Source organism: Impatiens glandulifera, chromosome 3, assembly GCF_907164915.1.
Source record: "Impatiens glandulifera chromosome 3, dImpGla2.1, whole genome shotgun sequence".
Lineage (NCBI taxonomy): Eukaryota > Viridiplantae > Streptophyta > Magnoliopsida > Ericales > Balsaminaceae > Impatiens > Impatiens glandulifera.
The window spans coordinates 32,100,844-32,119,667 of NC_061864.1; the positions used below are offsets into that span (position 1 = coordinate 32,100,844).

At 33.7% G+C, this 18,824-nt stretch overlaps 1 protein-coding gene across 1 annotated transcript; it reads right to left on the reverse strand.

The window, feature by feature from the left end:
* Positions 1–1,407: 1,407 nt before the first annotated feature.
* On the reverse strand, positions 1,408–4,785 carry LOC124931779 (AP2-like ethylene-responsive transcription factor ANT). The gene is made up of 9 exons (XM_047472332.1): positions 4,769–4,785; positions 4,484–4,690; positions 3,791–4,409; positions 3,545–3,627; positions 3,355–3,452; positions 3,213–3,286; positions 2,649–2,699; positions 2,486–2,562; positions 1,408–2,143 (listed from the first exon to the last, which is right to left on the reverse strand). The coding sequence occupies exons 2-9, from the start codon at positions 4,665–4,667 to the stop codon at positions 1,674–1,676; spliced, it is 1,656 nt and encodes a 551-aa protein (XP_047328288.1). The 5' UTR covers positions 4,668–4,690; positions 4,769–4,785; the 3' UTR covers positions 1,408–1,673.
* Positions 4,786–18,824: the final 14,039 nt, after the last annotated feature.

The window sequence follows — 18,824 nt, forward strand, 5'->3', positions numbered from 1 at the left end:
GTCTAACTCCACGAGTTAGACTGCACGTCTAATTACTCTAGTTAGACTACACGTCTAACACCGCTTAGTTAGACTACACATCTAACTTCGCTAGTTAGACTGCACGTCTAACACCGTGCATCTAATACCAAATCGGTCTAATGAACCTCATTAGAACCAAGTCTAATGAAATCTGATTTCAATACACCTGTATTAAAAACAATTAGACACATATATAATCCATTTATCATTTCATCATCAAAATTCCAATAGTCAAACTATTTCAACACTTAGTCAAAATAATTTGACCAAACAGATATAATTTGGGCAACGAAGTTATAACGAAAGTAATGCCACGATTTTAATGTGATCTGTCACGTGAGCAGGATTGAGAAAAAAAATTATTTTTTTTTTGATAAAATTGTCATGTTCGGTAGATTTTTTTCCCGAACATGGCCATGTGCAGAAGAGAAAAAGAAATATTATTTTTAGGAAAATGATCATGTTCGGGAGATTTTTGTCCCGAACTTAGCCATGTGCATAAGAGATTTTTTTTATTTTTGCAAAATAACAATGTTTGGGAGATTTTTGTCCCGGACATAGCCATGTTCGAGAAATTTTTGTTCTAAACATGACCATATTCGAGATTTTTTTTTTATTTCTCTCATGTACTGTACAAGTGGGCAGACCACCCACGTCAAAATCGTGATCTTACTTTTGTTCGATTAAGTTATATATATACTTCAAATAAAGAGAATTTATTGAGAATTGAAATCAACTTCAAAGAATGGGACATGATACCTCATAACTGAGTTTAGAGAACTTAGATATCAGACCACGATTAATTAGTCACAACCAAACCTTGTTTATGTTATAAAAAGGTATATTATAAAATATTTTAAAAATAATTTTATTTTAAAAAATATTCATGTTTTATGATATAAACGAGGGTGGTTTAAAGATCATTATAAAATACGAGTGTTTAAAATTATCAACTAACCCAACTTAAGATATTATAATAATATAGAAAAAAATTATATAATCCAATCCAAATGTGGTTTATGGCACCACCATGCACTTTGGAATTTAGTTATTAATTTCCTAATGTAAGAAATATATATATATATATATATATATATATATATATATATATATATATATATATATATATATATATATATATATATATATATATATATATATATATATATATATATATATATATATATATTTGTTATTTACATGAATTGATTCAAAATGATACTATACAAGGAAAGTGTGAAAATATTTTGTGAAAATTAATATATATATTTTAGTTTATGAAACCTCCCTTGGTAATTTCAGTTATTAATTTCATGTAATGAAAAATATTAATAATTTAAAATGTTTCAAATAGTCATTAAAAATTATATGTTGGAGATTAAAGAATAGGGAAAATAAAGTAGAATCAATTATAGGAGGGATCAAATGGGGTCATGTATCCGACAATAACAAGGAACATCATCATTAACTTATCTCTAAGGAATTCCCTCCAAATTAAAACTTGTTTTTTTGTACCCAAAAAGCTTCCATCTCCAATTACAGACAAAGATAACTCCAGTCCACCCTTAAGGAAAAACAAAAAGAAAACATAGATGAATTCATTTTGAAAATGTTGACTCCCTTTTGATCGCGCTCTTAATGACCTTTTCGAACTAGGAATCGTTCCATGCAGCGAAAACCGGCAAGTTATTCCCCGATGAAATCCAAGAACCACCCCCATTAGAAACTTTAGCCCCAAAAAGTGAAGAACCACCTTCTTTGACTTGATCCATTGAGCTGCCCAACAAAGACATCGGATTAGTGTTAGTCTCAACCGAATCAAGCCCAATAAGGTCATGCATCATCGCCATGGAAAACGATGCAACAGGATAATTCTCAACATTTTTCCAATCCGATACTGTCCCATTTTCTGGCTTCTGATCACAACTGTTTCGGTTATGGTTATGGTTATGACCAGACGAGTCTTTATTAGTTTTACGAGCAAGTTCTGCTGATAACAAGTCAGGGCTGGCAATTATCTTTTCTACATCGTATTTGGATATGTCGAAATTGGTCACAGCATTCAATCCGCGGAATTTTATTGCAGCGATATCATAAGCCTCGGCTGCTTCCTCTTGAGTGCCTGAAATATTGCAAAATAATATTAAAAATAAAAAACTTTGTTATTTTACTTTTTGTTTTTACCATTTGTATCCACCACCACCACATCTTCAAAGAAACAGCCTTATGGAAAAGGTTCAATAGTGCCATTGGGAAGAATTCAAAAGTAAAAGGGTATTTGTTGTACAGCATTGATCAGCCTTAGTAAAAGGCATCAATCAACAAAATGGTAAAAGCTATTCATTCAAACAACAACAATAATAGTAAAAATTGATTCAAACATTAATAAAACTAGCCAAAAAATGATTGATTTTTAAAGGTTGAGTAAATATAAATGAAATTAGTGTTAACTGATTATGCTTACCAAAAGTTCCAAGGTAAAGATCCTTGTTTCCTGCTACTCGACCAATCCGAGCTTGCCACCTTCCATGTTGATGATGTCTGTAAATTCACCCAACAAATAAATATCAAAATTAATCCCTCTTTGAGTTAATGACAAATTTTAAGGATTTTACTGAAAAATAAACCTTGTCACCCCTCTGTAGATAGAAGCTCCCCTTGAAAAACCACTGCTTTTTCTGAAAAAAAAAATAAGAATAAGAATAATATGATTATTTTGCTTAATGACCCCTTTAAATAACTTAGGGTTCTTAATGAAAATCAAACCTAAAAGAATAAGGGGTTGCTTAATATGAATTCTATACAAGGGTTTGTGAGATCAGAATTGTTTGGGTTAATCATACTGGTTTGATGATAATATAAGATTATTTGAATCAATTTGTCAAAATTACATTATTATATGATATTTTAGAAGTGTTATAATACTCTATAATTAAAATGAAAAAAATTATAAGTTGGTGAGTTGATAAGATGTTAAATTATTTTCATTTAATCCCATATGAAACAAGCCTACAACTTTATCAACCAATCATCATTTTTTTTATCATCAAAATACCTTCTATTTCTGTCATTTATACATAGTCTTGAACATTTGAGCTTATTAGATATTATACTAAAACAATAACTAAAGAATTTATTATTTTACTAAAACTTTTCAAGACCTTGTTTGATGGGGGATTATATATGAATACCTTCTCAAATGTGCAACATATTCTTGACGGGTCATGTTCTTCATATCCTCAAGCTCTTGAGTGTAGTTCTCCAACTTAATAAGAATTATAAATAAATGTTAATTTTAGAACAAAAATCTTAACCAAATAATAATAAATATACCGGAAAGTTGATATGGGTTGAGGGTCCCCAATACTTAAGAGCAGCAAGATCATAAGCTCTTGAAGCTTTCTCTTCCATATCATAACCACCAAGATAAACTGATGAACAAGATGAAGAAGAAAACCATGTCAATAATAATTATTTGAATGAAATCAAACATTAATCATATTTACAAACAATACTAATTAACCTTGTCTCCCTTTTCTAGTCTGTCCTTCCTTCTTACAGCTGTTGTCCCATAAATGTGCTTCATATCTCCCTGTCCATCTATGCCTGTAATTGTTTTTCAAAACCCTTTCAGCTTTAGGGTTTAGGGTTATTTGATTTTAACACTTTCTGTTTGTTTCATATGGAGTATTATTAAGAGTTTTTATAGCTCAATCAAAAATACCAAAATATTTTAAAATATTAAATACAAATTATATTTTCCAAATACCTTGTAACACCTCTGAACTGAGAAGTTCTCTGGCCAAAAGTATCAATGGACTTCCTATGAACAGGTTGTTTATGAACAACTTTAGAGGAAGAAGAAGATGTTCTCTTCTTATTACATTGATCAATAACTGCAATGGACTCCATCACTGTAGGAGGAGGAGCTGGAATAGTTACGCAGCTTGATTCATGAGAACCAGGACTCATTGACAAACTCAAAGACTGCAAATCTCCATTATCATTAATACACATGTTCATTTGATTCTCCAAATCAAAAACTTGTTGATGTTCTTCATCTGAAACTACCCAGTTTCTGAAACCAACATCAGCTAAATGGGAATGCTGTTCATGTTTAGTATTGGTATGCCCTGCATCTTGATCTTGTTCATATAAAACATTACAGGCCATTAATGAAGAATGATAGAATCTGTTGTTCTCTTCTTCTTGTTCTTGTTGATGTTTTTGGTTCTGTTCTTGAAGAAGAAAGTTAAGGGCTTTTGGTTCATTATTGTAGTAAATATTACTGTCTAAACTTAGAGCCATTTCCATTGCTTCTCTATCATGATGAGATCCTCCTCCCAAGAAATCTTCTAGCTTTGGTACTGATCCATTTTCCACCAACCCTTTAAGAATGTTCATAAACCCAGATCAAATATTAAAAAAAAAAATCAAAATAGAATAGTTGATATATTCATACCTTGATGTTGGGATCTCGAGAGAGCTTCCATGATACAGAGAGAACCGTCGGATTTGAGAGGCATAACGGTTAAATGATCGGGAACTCCATAGTAAGGTGTAGGAAGAACAGAATCAACTTCCATTTTCAAATGGGATGAAAGAGAGAAGCCAAGCCAGTTGTTGTTATCATTCATTGACTTCATGATTCTCTGCAGTGAAAATGGATCTTGGGGGTGGGTTTAAAAGATGAGTCAATGATTGGTAAGAAAATGAACTTGTTTTGTAGTAATCATTTTCATCATACCTCTGTTCTTCCTCTTTTCAAAGAAACTTCAAAATCATCATCTTTCTCTTTCTCTCTCTTTTTAAGAAGGAGAAGAACACTTGAAAATCAACTGGTCACTTTAAACTATAACAAAGGGAATGATATATTCCAGTGTGCAATGCTGGCAACATCCCTGCATTAGAATTTTGAACTCCATAGGGATCTGTGTTTCTCAAATACTACACTTCTGCTTTTTTTTTTTATTATTATTATCACAACTAGTTTGATGTAGGTTTATTTGAAAGAAAAAAATGTTTTGATGTAAAAACAATTTGTGTTTGTTTGATTATTTGGCACGGACTGGAACTTAAATGAGTTGGTAAAGTAGTTTTGACGTATAATCTGAATTAAGTACATAAAACAAAAACAATCTCTATTTTTTCTTTTATTTTTCTAAAAATTGATGATTTACAAAGAAAATGTGACTTATCCGGGGAGTGTAGTGTGAGGGCAAGGACTTTGTTTTCTATATCACATATGATTTTATGTTCATATCACTTAAATGAATTGAAATATTTTCATATTTCGTCATATTTTATGGTTATTTGGCGACATGTACTATAGTCTACAAGTTAATATTGATAAATTTGTTATATATATATTTTTTGTTGAGGAAAACAATTAGGATGGCTAATATTTTGGATTTTGAAAATGGTGTCTTTACATCCTTGTACATTGAAATGTCATATGCTGCTAAAACTCGTTTTAATGTCTCTTGAAACCCAATCATCTCTAGGATGGAACGTAAATTATTTATTTATTTCATTAAGGTAGTTAAAGTGGTAAGAGTGGTTCTAAGAGAGCAAAGTTCACGAGTTTGGTTCTCATTTAGAACGTTTTAAATGAAAATGAAAGTCGTGATTATGGATGTCTTGATGTTTTCCTAAATTAAAAAATATATTATTTATTTTAAAAATAAATTAGAATGTAAGTTATATATTAAAAAAATGATCTCTTAAAATGGAGTCGTTTGATTCTCATCAAGATTGTTTTGACTTTTATGTCAATTTATATGATGTCTTTATTTGTTTTCCTCAAGTGTTTGGTGGTCAATTTTGAGAAAATATTTTGTAAATTCTTCTAGGAATTGTCTAATTCTTGTTTGGTCATTTTGTAAGTTGGAATATGGTCGAGCGATACAAGGATCGGATGGCCCGGGTATTCGAGATATTATTTATTTTAGCAAATTATTTTCTCAAGATGGTGTAGTGCATTTGAATCAGAGCATGATAATTGTAAGCACTAAAAGTCTACATCCCAATTTATAATATTAAAATAACTATTTTGACTTATTTTTAAATAAATAAAATCAAAACAATTAACCTAATGGCCAAATACCAATTAAAACAATTAATTATTGTGATAATTAAAGTCTAATTAATTAAAGAAAATGGTCAAAATAATAAAAAAAAAAATTATTTGAGATAATGTTATACTCATTTATTTTAAAATAATTTTAGAAAATTAAGGGACAAAAATAAATAATTTAAAATGATTTGTTGTATCAATTTTATCTAAAACAATTATTTATTTAACCCTAAAAATAAAAAATAAAAAAATTGGTAAAATATTTTCCATATTTATTTTAATATTTTGTGTAATTAAAAAGATCAAAATAAAAGTCAAAAGGGTAAAAGAAAATTCAATTTCAAACAAACCCTTAAGAATTTTAAAATAAAAATTAAATTAGTAATCGGGAGTCGACGAAATTATGTTGAATGGCTACAACCAAAACCACAGTCATCGGATGAGCGCTTGAATTCCATCCAGCACCTAGGAAGCAGTCGTGTACCCGTTGTAGTGGAAGGAAGCGTGTGTTCGGGCTATAGGGGATTAACTAATGCGGGCGTTAACTCCGTCTCTCAAAACGCTGACAGAATGCTAGCATTTGACGGATCACAGATGGAACACCCCGCAAACGTTGAATGCGCACAAAACGACGTTGTTTTGACCTCTGATCGTCTTCTTCATCGCGACGCCGCGAGAATAAGGATGAAAATCCATCTTCTCTTTTTGGAACTCCTTTGTTAGTCCACTTTTTCGGCTCATTTAAAGTCTGAAATCATCACCCTACGATGGTGATCATTTCTACCTATCAAAATAGGGATGATTCATCCCTATTTCGACGACTTAAGCCAAGAACAACCAAAAGCCATTAATGGCTTTTGGCCGATTAAAGCCACTAAAAGCCTCCACCGACTTAGGACAATTATAAATAGACCCCATGAGTCGTTCCCAAACCAGAGAATGCAATCTCCACTTTAAAATCATGATTTCATATAAATCCGCCATTCAAGCTCAAAGCTTCTAGATTTTTTGAAAATCCGTTTGAGGCCTTAAATCTTGGATTTGTGCATCCCAAAAGCTTCCCTAAGGGTCAAGGAGTGTTCTACAATTCTTAGTAAGGTTATAATCACCTTCTAATTCATATTTATAGTGTGAACATGAAATTTTTATTTTTCAAATTGCATAAGCTTGTATGCTTATTGTTTATGGTGTTTTATGGATGGAAATCGAATCCTAAGACCATTTAGAAACTATCTGAATAAGATAGAACCGATCAATCGATCTAAATAATAAAAACCCAAATTTGAATTTTAAAAATAAAAATAAAAGGGTTTGTTGTTCTTAGGTTAATTTTGTTTAATCACAGCCCAGAAAACATCCCAATATAATTGTAATGATGTTGGACAACTGTTTGGATCATTTTTTATCCTTCCCGATTATGTTTGATCGAAATTAAAATTTTCAAAATAAATTGAAAATTTTGAGTTCTTGAATAGGTCAAAACGCACTGACAATGTTCTTTTTTTGTACCAATCAAGTATATGTAGAATAAGGAAACTATTGGATAGCTCCTTACACTTCAAGACAACTTTAAAATCAAAAACCCGATTTTTTATCACAATTTTTTTGAACAAATTGATCATTATCTAGGTCGATTGACCTTGAGATGATGATCAACATGTTCCTATGAGTTTTATGAAGCTACCCAAGCTCTTAGATCAAAGAATAAGAGCTAAAAAAATGAATTTAAAAACATGCACTTTGGTGTTCTTGAGGATCGGGGCTTGTTAGTCTATGACTAAGGATCATTGGTCCACACTGAAATCTAGGACCGAGAAATTCAAACCTAGGACCGAGATATATGACCGATGTTCTTAAGCTAGGACTGGAGGTCCGACCGATGTTCTTGAGCTAGGACTGAGAGATCCAACTAAGGATTCTCACCTAGGACCAAGAGGTCCGACGTAGGACCTATAGGTCCGACTTAGGACCTATAGGTCCGGCCTTGGGGCCGAGAATCTCAAAACCTAGGACTAAGAGGTCCGACCTTAGGACCGAGAATCCCAAACCCTAGGACCGAGATGTCTGACCTTGGGACCGAGAGCTCCCGCACCTAGGACCGAGAGACTTAGCTAAGAGCTAGCATAAGACCGAGAGGTTTATACACCTCGACCGAGAAACTTAGCCCTAAGCTACGATGACCGATATGTTTATACACCTAAATCGGTAAGATCAGTCAAGGACCAATAGTCCTTAACACCTCATCCGAGGGACTTTGGCACCTAGATCGAAGATCCTCGAGCCTCGACTTAAAGGCTCCCCACACCTCGACCGAGATTCTTTTGACCTCGACCGATAAAAATGAATCTCAGGCTTAGAACTCCAGTCCTAAGGCCTGTTTGGTTCCACTTTTTAAAATCCAAAATTATTTTTGTAATTTTGGGACTCTAAATCATTTTCTTAAAATCCCGAAAAAATAGAAAATACTTTTAAAATATTTTTGGGATATTTCCACAAAAATATTTCGACAAATGTTTATTTGGCTTTTATTTCTAAACCCTAACGCCTTTAAAAATGGCTGATATTTTTCAGGTATTTCTTCTCTAGTTATTATTAACCACATGTACCAACATTATAAATATTGTTGTTTTAATATTTTAAATAACGCTAAAACCTAGAAGCATGACTATGATCGTATGATAATTGGTTAAAATTCAAACGTTATACAACTAATTTTTAAAAGTCAACTTTATATGTAAAGACTATTTTTCTATAAACGGGTACGAAAGATGAAATGTGGAAGCCTTTCTAGAGTAACACCAAACTATGAACTAAAAAAACTCTAGTCAATACGTTTTTCTACGTATGCCAACGTTTATTGATTTTCAAAAATCAATTGACGAATTTGTTTTAAAATAAATAATCATTTAAATTCATTATGTTTAATTAATTTAAACTAACGGATTTTTTAAAAATCAAATTGTGATTTAAGTATCATAAATCCCCAGATTATTTAAAATTAAACACCGAAATTAATTATTTTAATTAATTTCAAAAAAGTTGTTAAGAATCAATGAAATCATTTAAAAATAATGTTTTATTTTAAAATAAAATTCATGACACGCAAACTGATGTTGAAATCTCGAAGCTTAAGCTTTTCACGGGAACCCTATGCAAAGAGGTTTTTCCGGGGGTTATAGCTTTTTGGCGACTCTGTTAGGGATTAAATTTTTAACTCAAAAACATAAACTTGGCTTTTGAAATGTTTGTATCACGTTTTCAATTTAATAAGCTTGTCTTAAAAGGTACAACACCTTAAAAGACGCATAAGTTGTATCCTATTTAAATCCTTTATGTGTAAGGAGTACATCACCCTCTTCTTACTTACAAAAAAGTAATCGACCGGGATCGGTACTTCTACACCTATGTGAAAAGATTGTCAATGTGGAATGACAACTTGTTACAAACCGAGTGATGTTGCGAGATAAAAAACTAGAATGCACAGGATCGACCCCACTCTCTGGCGACCAGTCATCCAATATGACGCAAGCATTGTGGAGATGGGGGAAATTCCCAATTGAGTAGATATTCCCTGGTTTATGGCGACGGTTTTACCCACTCCACTATCGGTGAATGAAACTCTCTTATGATTCCCTTTAGAACAAAAAAACCTGGTTATTATCACTAAGTTGATTGTTTGTCGTGCCCAGACAACCTAAAGACCTCGTCACAACAACCATTTGTGTGACTACTATATATGTATTATGTGTATGCATGTATAGTCTATGTGAGCATTCTGAACATGTTCCTTCTTTTCAAAATAGATGCATGTTTGTAAATGTTTTGAATTTACAATCATAGATGATGTCCATGCTAACAGATGTCGTGTTGGTTCTCTAGATTGATAACTTTCACGCAAATGAGTGGAACTATCGATCTTATGACCTCATTCCTATCATGAGGTTCATAAATGTCAATGTAAACTCCACATTCATGATGGAAATGCAACGAAAGTGGAATTCTGTGAAATATGCTTATTTCCTCGGAGAGAGGTCTATGTGCCCAACCATAGAGGAATTATGAGCTATCCTAAGACAGACAATAAGAATGCTCTACATTTGAAGTCATTTGTGGAATCAATATCCTTAGGAAAGCTCTTGCAAGAGGAGTGCGGATACTCCAAAGTCACATCCGATACTTTCCTCGCAAGGACGTACATAAATTTGCAGACTTGGATTAAGATGGAAATAAGGAATGGAGAAATTCTTTTAACTTTAGGATCATCCATGATAACAATGACGATCCTACTGGCTCATTTCTTCTTAACACCAGCGAGGTAAACCCTCCTTAAGAATCATTGAGGTAGCACACCATATGCGAAGGGAAACAATGACCCCTCTGGTGTTATTCTGGCAGAAACACTATAGGCCTGAACAACTCATGAATATCTTCCACCATGAGCAAAAGGGGCTCACCCTTAATTCTCTATATCTGGTTACTTGATAAGCTCAAACGCTTGTCGCCAGTACTTCATGATGGAATCATGTCCCTTTCTATTCAATAACGAAGAATGAAGGAAGCTCTACATGGACTTCATGTACAGAGTAATGATGAAATCTGGGAGATCCTTCTACGGTACCCCATCAAGAAAATAACATTCATGATGGATGACAAACCATTGATCATACTTATGGGTCTGGAAAGGTTCATATACTATTACACTCATAGAATATTTAAGCATTTTGGTTACAATTTCATAGAAACTGTCTTTGTTGTGGATCGAAAAATCGACTGCATGACCTATGCATGACACCTAAAAAATGGCATGACGCATTCCAAATGAATATCATGCCAAAGAGAAGGAAGTACCTGATGTTGGAATTAAACTAATTCTATTAATTAAATGGAAATGATATTTGGGCTAATAAAATTCACATGAAATTCAAATGTGAATTAAAGTGAAATTAATCCAAATGAAATTCACATGAAATTTAAATGTGAATTAAAGTGAAATTAATCCAAATGAAATTCACATGAAATTAAAATGTGAATTAAAGTGAAATTAATCCAAATGAAATTCACATGAAATTCAAATGTGAATTAAGGTGAAATTTCATCCAAATGAAATTCACATCAAATTCATTGTGCATTAAATTTGTTAATTGTTACAATTAACATAAATGTCTTGAATGAGGTAATTAACAAATGGTGTTAATTGCCATTGTAACTACAAAATTTTTATTGTAGGATGTAACTTGCAAAGATGATGAAAAGGCAAGCAATGATAACCGTTTGATGAATGGATGATGGATTAGTGACCGTTGGATTAAAGAATTGATTATGAGTTTAATTTTCAACTATAAATATCCCTTCACATTGTATTCCTCTCCACAAATTATCTTATCACTTCTCACTCTAGAATTCAAAAGTCTTTTCTTGTTCTTGTGAGTATTCTTGTGAGTGTTCTTCGAGTTTCTTGACTCGATCATTTCTGTGCGAAACCCGGTGATTGTGATTCAGGTACTTTTGTTTAGTTCGCTGTTGTAGTGGTTTTTCTGTGCTAAATCATTGCAGGTTCCGTTATACCCTGGGAAACAGCCACCGACGAAACTCTCCAGCACAAACAGGAGACGGTGAAACTGTTTTAAGGGAACTGTGATTTCACAGGCCTCGGAGCAAACGAGAAGACTTTTCTTCATCTTATTACATAATCTGTTGTATCTGTTTTATTATCATTGTATTATTTTCATATATTATTTACGTGTAATTTTTACGAGATAAGATTACCAACAATCTTAAAACAGTCTCAAGTATTACTTATCTCAGATTCTCACACGTTTCTGGTTTAGTTTCAGAAATGACTACCGAAACACCTACTTATAACATGAGGATGCCGGTTCCAGCTAACCATCTGGATAAGCCAGAAAAGTTTGATGGTTCAAACTTTAAGAGATGGCAACAGAAGATGTTCTTCTACCTCATGACCCTGAGTCTTGCGCGATTCCTCACGGAGGATCCTCCCACTCCCAAAATTGATGAGCCAAACGTGGCTTCATCTTCGGATGCAAACGTGCATCCGAAAGTTGATGTGCAAGCGGCTTCGGCCATTGATGCTTGGCACCATTCAAATTTCTTATGTAGAAATTATGTGTTGAATGGTTTGTTAGATTCATTGTACAATGTGTACAGTGAAAAGAATACGGCCAAAGAACTATGGCAATCTCTTGAACGTAAGTACAAAACAGAAGATGCGGGCGCAAAAAAGTTTATGGTCGGTCGATTTTTGGCCTACAAAATGGTAGATTCAAGACCGGTCATTAAACAAGTTCAAGAGATCCAAGTTATTTTGCATGAAATTCATGCTGAGGGCATGAATTTGGGAGAAACTTTCCAAGTGGCTGCTATTATTGACAAGTTACCACCGTCTTGGAACGATTTCAAGAACTACCTTAAGCACAATCGAAAGGAGATGAACGTAGAAGAATTGGTGATTCGTCTACGCATTGAAGAAGAAAATAAAAGTGCCTCAAAGAAATACTTTAGTCAACATGTGGCTAAAGAAAATGTGGTTGAGCATGGTAAAGACAAGAAGAAACACAATTCTTTTGTCAAAAACCGGAGCCTTAATCTTAAAGGAGGAATCTCTAAGAAGTTCACGGGCAAGTGTTTCAATTGCAATGGCATGGGCCATAGACCTTCAGATTGCAAGAAGCCGAGAAGAGTTCGAGAGGCTAACTTGTCTCAAGGATTATCGGACATGGATCTATGTGCGATGATATCTGAGGTTAACTTGGTGGGGTCTAATCCACGAGAGTGGTGGGTTGACACAGGAGCTACAAGACATGTTTGCTCCAACAAAGAAGTATTTTCAAGCCTCGAAGAAGTGAAGAATGGTGAAAAGCTGTTCATGGGGAATTCTGCCACTTCTAACATACAAGGTAAAGGAAAAGTGGTGTTAAGGTTGTCTTCAGGGAAAGATTTAACATTGACTAATGTGTTGTATGTTCCGGAGATTCGGAAAAAAAATTCATATCCGGATCTCTTCTAAGTAAGCATGGTTTTAGAATTGTGATTGAGTCGGATAAAATTATTTTATCCAAAGGTGGAATGTTTGTAGGTAGAGGTTATGCTACTGATGGGCTTTTTAAGCTAAATGTAATGGCAGTTAAGCCAAGTATGAATGAAAAGAATAAGTCTTCTATTTATTTGTTGGAGTCTCCATTTTATGGCATTGTAGACTAGGTCATATTAATTATGATTCGATGCATCGATTAATAAAACTGAATAGTATACCTACATTCGAAATTAATAAGAAACACAAGTGTGAAATTTGTGTTGAAGCGAAATTGACGAGATCATCCTTTCGAAACTTTGAAAGAAGTAATAGACCACTTGATTTAATTCATAAAGATGTGTGTGATTTAAAAGAACACCAACACGCGGTGGAGGAAAATACTTCATTACTTTTATTGATGATAACACAAAATATTGTTATGTGTATATTCTTAAAAGCAAAGATGAAGCCATGGATAAATTTACTCTTTATAAAAACGAGGTTTAAAACCAACTTGGTAAAAAGATCAAGGTGTTAAGAAGTGATAGAGGAGGTGAATATGAATCACCTTTTGCCGAGTTATGTGCTCAACATGGTATAATCCATGAGACGACATCACCTTATTCTCCTCAGCAAAACGGTACAGCTGAGAGGAAAAATAGAACATTAAAAGAAATGATGAATTCACTTCTATTAAGTTCTGGTCTACCACAGAACATGTGGGGAAAAGCTATTTTGACAGCTAATTACCTTTTAAATAAGGTTCCACGAAAGAAACTAGATAAGAGTCCATATGAATTATGGCATGAAAGAAAACCATCATATGAATATTTACGAATGTGGGGGTGTCTATTTAAGGTAGCCGTACCATTACCTAAAAAGGTGAAAGTTGGACCAAAACTGTTGATTGTATATTTATTGGATATGCACATAACAGTAGTGCTTATCATTTTCTTGTGTTTAAATCGGACATTCCGGATATTCATAAGAATACGATAATGGAATCTAGAAATACATCGGTCTTTGAACATGTACTTCCATATAAGTCTAATGAAGAACAACGTTCTCCAAAAAGATTTCTTGAACTAGATGAACAAGAAAAGGAGAATGAAGTTGAGGTTGAACTTAGACGAAGTAAACGAGCTAGAACCGAAAAATCATTTGGTCCAGATTTTATTACTTTCATGATGGAAAGTGAACCTCAAACGTATAATGAGGCAATTAACTCGTCTGAAGGGCCTCAATGGAAAGAGGCAATTAATAGTGAGATATAATCTATCTTACAAAACCATACATGGGAACTAGTGGATCTGCCTCCGGGAAATAAACCACTAGGTTGCCGATGGATTTTCAAAAGGAAAATGAAAGTTGATGGATCAATTGATAAATATAAGGCAAGACTGGTGGTAAAAGGATATCGCCAACGAGAAGGTCTTGATTATTTTGATACATATTCTCTAGTTACGAGAATAACTTCTATTCGATTGATTCTTGCGATTGCTTCTTTGCGCAATCTAGAAGTTCATCAAATGGACGTAAAAACAGCTTTCTTAAATGGAGACTTGGAAGAAGAAATTTACATAGATCAACTTTAAGGCTTTTCTTCTTAAGGGAAAGAAAATAAAGTTTGTAAATTGGTTAAGTCATTGTATGACTTAAAATAAGCTCCAAAACAATGCCATGAGAAATTTCATCATGCTATGATCTCAAGTGGATTTAAGATCAATGAATGTGATAAATGTATTTATATTAAAGACACAACAAATGGTTACGTCATTTTATGTCTTTATGTAGATGACATACTTATCATTGGAAATAATGATAAAATGGTTAAATCCACTAAAGATATGTTAAACTCAAAATTTGACATGAAAGATATGGGATTGGCTGATGTGATTCTTGGAATCAAAGTGATTAGAACATCGGAAGGGATAGTTCTAAGTCAATCTCATTATGTGGATAAGATCCTTGAAAAATTTAACAAGGATGACTCTACATTGGCTAAGACTCCGATAGATACGAGTCAACATCTATCTAAAAATCGCGGAGAGAGTGTTTCTAAATAAGAATATTCTCGAATAATTGGGAGTCTAATGTACTTAATGAGTTGTACAAGACCATATATAGCCTATGCAGTAAGCAAACTAAGTAGATACACGAGTAATCCGGGTAATAATCATTGGAAAACCATTGTACGATTACTTAGGCATTTAAGAAATACTCGTGATTATGGTCTACACTACACGAGACATCCTCCTATTATCGAAGGGTACACTGATGCTAATTGGATTTCAGATATGAAAGACTCTAAGTCAACAAGTGGATATGTATTTACACTTAGAGGTGCACCTATATCTTGGAAATCTTCTAAACAAACTATTATTGCTAGATCCACGATGGAATTTGAATTTATAGCTCTTGACAAATGTGGTGAAGAAGCTGAATGGCTACGTCTATTCTTAGAAGATATTCCAATATTCTATTCATTGTGATAGTCAATCTGCGATTGGACGAGCTAAGAGTCATATGTATAATGGTAAGTCTAGACATATACGTCGTAGACATAATACCATTAGACAATTACTCTCTACTGGAATTATCTCAATTGATTACGTAAAATCAAAAGATAATATTGCGGATCCGCTAACCAAAGGGTTAAACAGAGAGTTGGTGTTAAAGTCCTCACAAGGAATGGGACTTAAGCCTACAATAAGTTAGTATGAAGGGAAACCCAACCTATGATGACTGGAGATCCCAAGAACTAGGTTCAATGGGACAACCTAATTGTACTAAACTTGGTAGATTGCTATGGGTAAAAAATCCTACGATAAAATAACATTTCAGGAAAGGATAAGCACACATACTTTTAATGATTCTTTATGAATAAAGAGATCAACTATGTGAGAGAGAAGTGGGGCCGCTTCGAAAGAATTGCACGGCTCAATTCTAGACCCTCTCACTGAATCAGGCGAGTGTTCATGGCCAAAACGAACACAATCATGAGAACTGACATGTATCAGGAAGAATTTTATGTGAAAGTGTGTAATCGTTTACACAAAAGGCAGAATATTTCAAGGACATCGAGTCTACTAATCGGCTAGTAAAGTTATATACTTTCATAAGGGAAGGTTCAAAGGGTTACACCTACCTATCCTATGTAGAATTCAACTGTTGAACCTTTCACCGGGTTAATCTTTCAATTTCCATTAATGTAGGGGATTGTTGGATTAAACTAATTCCATTAATTAAATGGAAATGATATTTGGGCTAATGAAATTAACATGAAATTCAAATGTAAATTAAAGTGAAATTAATCCAAATGAAATTCACATGAAATTAAAATGTGAATTAAAGTGAAATTAATCCAAATGAAATTCACATGAAATTCAAATGTGAATTAAGGTGAAATTTCATCCAAATGAAATTCACATCAAATTCATTGTGAATTAAATTTGTTAATTGTTAGAATTAACATAAATGTCTTGAATGAGGCAATTAACAAATGGTGTTAATTGCCATTGTAACTACAAAATATTTATTGTAGGATGTAACTTGCAAAGATGATGAAAAGGCAAGCAATGATAACCGTTGGATGAATGGATGATGGATTAGTGACCGTTGGATTAAAGAATTGATTATGAGTTTAATTTTCAACTATAAATATCCCTTCACATTGTATTCCTCTCCACACATTATCTTATCACTTCTCACTCTAGAATTCAAAAGTCTTTCCTTGTTCTTGTGAGTATTCTTGTGAGTGTTCTTGTGAGTGTTCTTCGAGTTTCTTGACTCGATCATTTCTGTGCAAAACTCGGTGATTGTAATTCAGGTACTTTTGTTTAGTTCGCTGTTGTAGTGGTTTTTCTGTGCTAAACCATTGCAGGTTCCGTTGTACCCTGGGAAGCAGCCACCGACGAAACTCTCCAGCACAAACAGGAGACGGTGAAACTGTTTTAAGGGAATTGTGATTTCACAAGCCTCGGAGCAAACGAGAAGACTTTTCTTCATCTTATTACATAATCTGTTGTATCTGTTTTATTATCATTGTATTATTTTCATATATTATTTACGTGTAATTTTTACGAGATAAGATTACCAACACTTGAATCTCATTCTCCAACAATATGAGGAGGTTCAAGAAAATGAAGAGGAAGAAATTGCTAGTGTGGGAACAGGTTACAGCTGAACTTAAAGCATGTGACCTCCATCAACTCTTTTTCTCTTTTAGACTTTATTTGTAAAATATCAACAAGAGAGTCATGTATGTAACAAACTAAGGGAGTATGTGAATACAACAACTCTATGTTTGTTTATCGAATCACAAAAAAGAGATGCTCATTCTCTAGGATTCTTTTTATATGCATATGCATTGCATTTGTACTTTGTTACATCTACAAACCCTCACATATTTCTCTTCGCAACAGTCCACAATTACGACAAGACAACATTGCCCCTAGAAAGATATATCCAAAAATCGGACATTTTATACGCCACCAAATGGCCAAAGAACCCTCCGTATCTGAAAAGGTCTCTATGACCGAATTCATGGAAATGAAAGAAACTCTGTAACATGTAACAGAGCAACTCGCATTGATCACAACTTCTTTAGTTAATTGGTAAATTTCGTTTACATCCTAGAACATACTTTATTCTCCTCTATTTCTTAACTAGGAAATCCCGGTTATGTTCACTCCCATTAACCCCCGTTCTACTGGTCAAAAACCTCATGAAGAAGTCTCTCTCTACGAAGACTCTGAAGAGGATATTGACTTAACTACACTGGTACAACATGAGGAAGTAATCAACCCCTTAGAGGAAAAACAAATTCCAGCGGTTGATCAATACTGTTAACGGAATATGAACGTCAGATAGCTCAAGTTCAAGCCATTCAGGTAGAGATGCAAGCCCAGCTAAACAAATTAGCTAAGGGCAAAAGCGTTGAAGAATATCATGACTTGAAAGATGTTATGAAAGTTGTCGAACGAGTAGTTATCCCTGTAGGAATCAAACTTCTAGCACTATCTAAGTATATAGGAAAAAGCAATACATCTATCTTTTACAAAATGTACGCTTCTATAATGACCTCATTGCGACATGGAGAACCAATTGTTCTCCACTTATTCCCCTAGTATCTTGATGACGCTACTCTAAGTTGGTATCATCAACAAAAGATAATCTATATAGAGAGTATAGAAGAACTAGATGCAGCATTCATAGAACGCTTCTTAATGCATCTCAACCTTGAACGACCAGAAAAGAGGTTGAAGAAAATCAAACAGAGAGAAAATGAGATATTCTCCAAGTTCATCAAAAGAAAATTGATATGATTTAATAAAATGCTAACACACGATATTCTGTTGGATTTACCGTCAAAAACTCCCAAACTATGAAGAAATTGCTAAAGACTAGAAATAACGTCAATGACGCTATCGGGAAAGAGGGAAAAATAGTCAAAGTTACCCCACTCCCAAGTCGTTTCCCAAAAAGGAAAAGACATAAGTATATCAGGTAACCACTACCTAGAAGGAGCAATCGCCTAAAAAGGTGAGCCCAAGTAAATCTCCACAGGCCAATTAGGTACAACCACCCCTACAAAGGGCACACCTCCAAAAGCACCTAAACTTCCCAGAGTCTTTGATGACCTAGGAATGCCTTTAAGTAAAGTAATGAAGATTCTTCTAGAAAAGAATCTCA

Excerpts from the sequence above, each read along its gene's own strand:
- LOC124931779 (XM_047472332.1), bottom strand. The coding sequence starts at position 4,667 with ATGAAGTCAATGAATGATAACAACAACTGGCTTGGCTTCTCTCTTTCA. Across the intron at positions 3,628-3,790 it reads CAGTTCAGAGGTGTTACAAG|GCATAGATGGACAGGGAGAT; the intron begins GTATTTGGAAAA and ends AAACAATTACAG. Across the intron at positions 2,144-2,485 it reads TCTTTACCTTGGAACTTTTG|GCACTCAAGAGGAAGCAGCC; the intron begins GTAAGCATAATC and ends GCAATATTTCAG.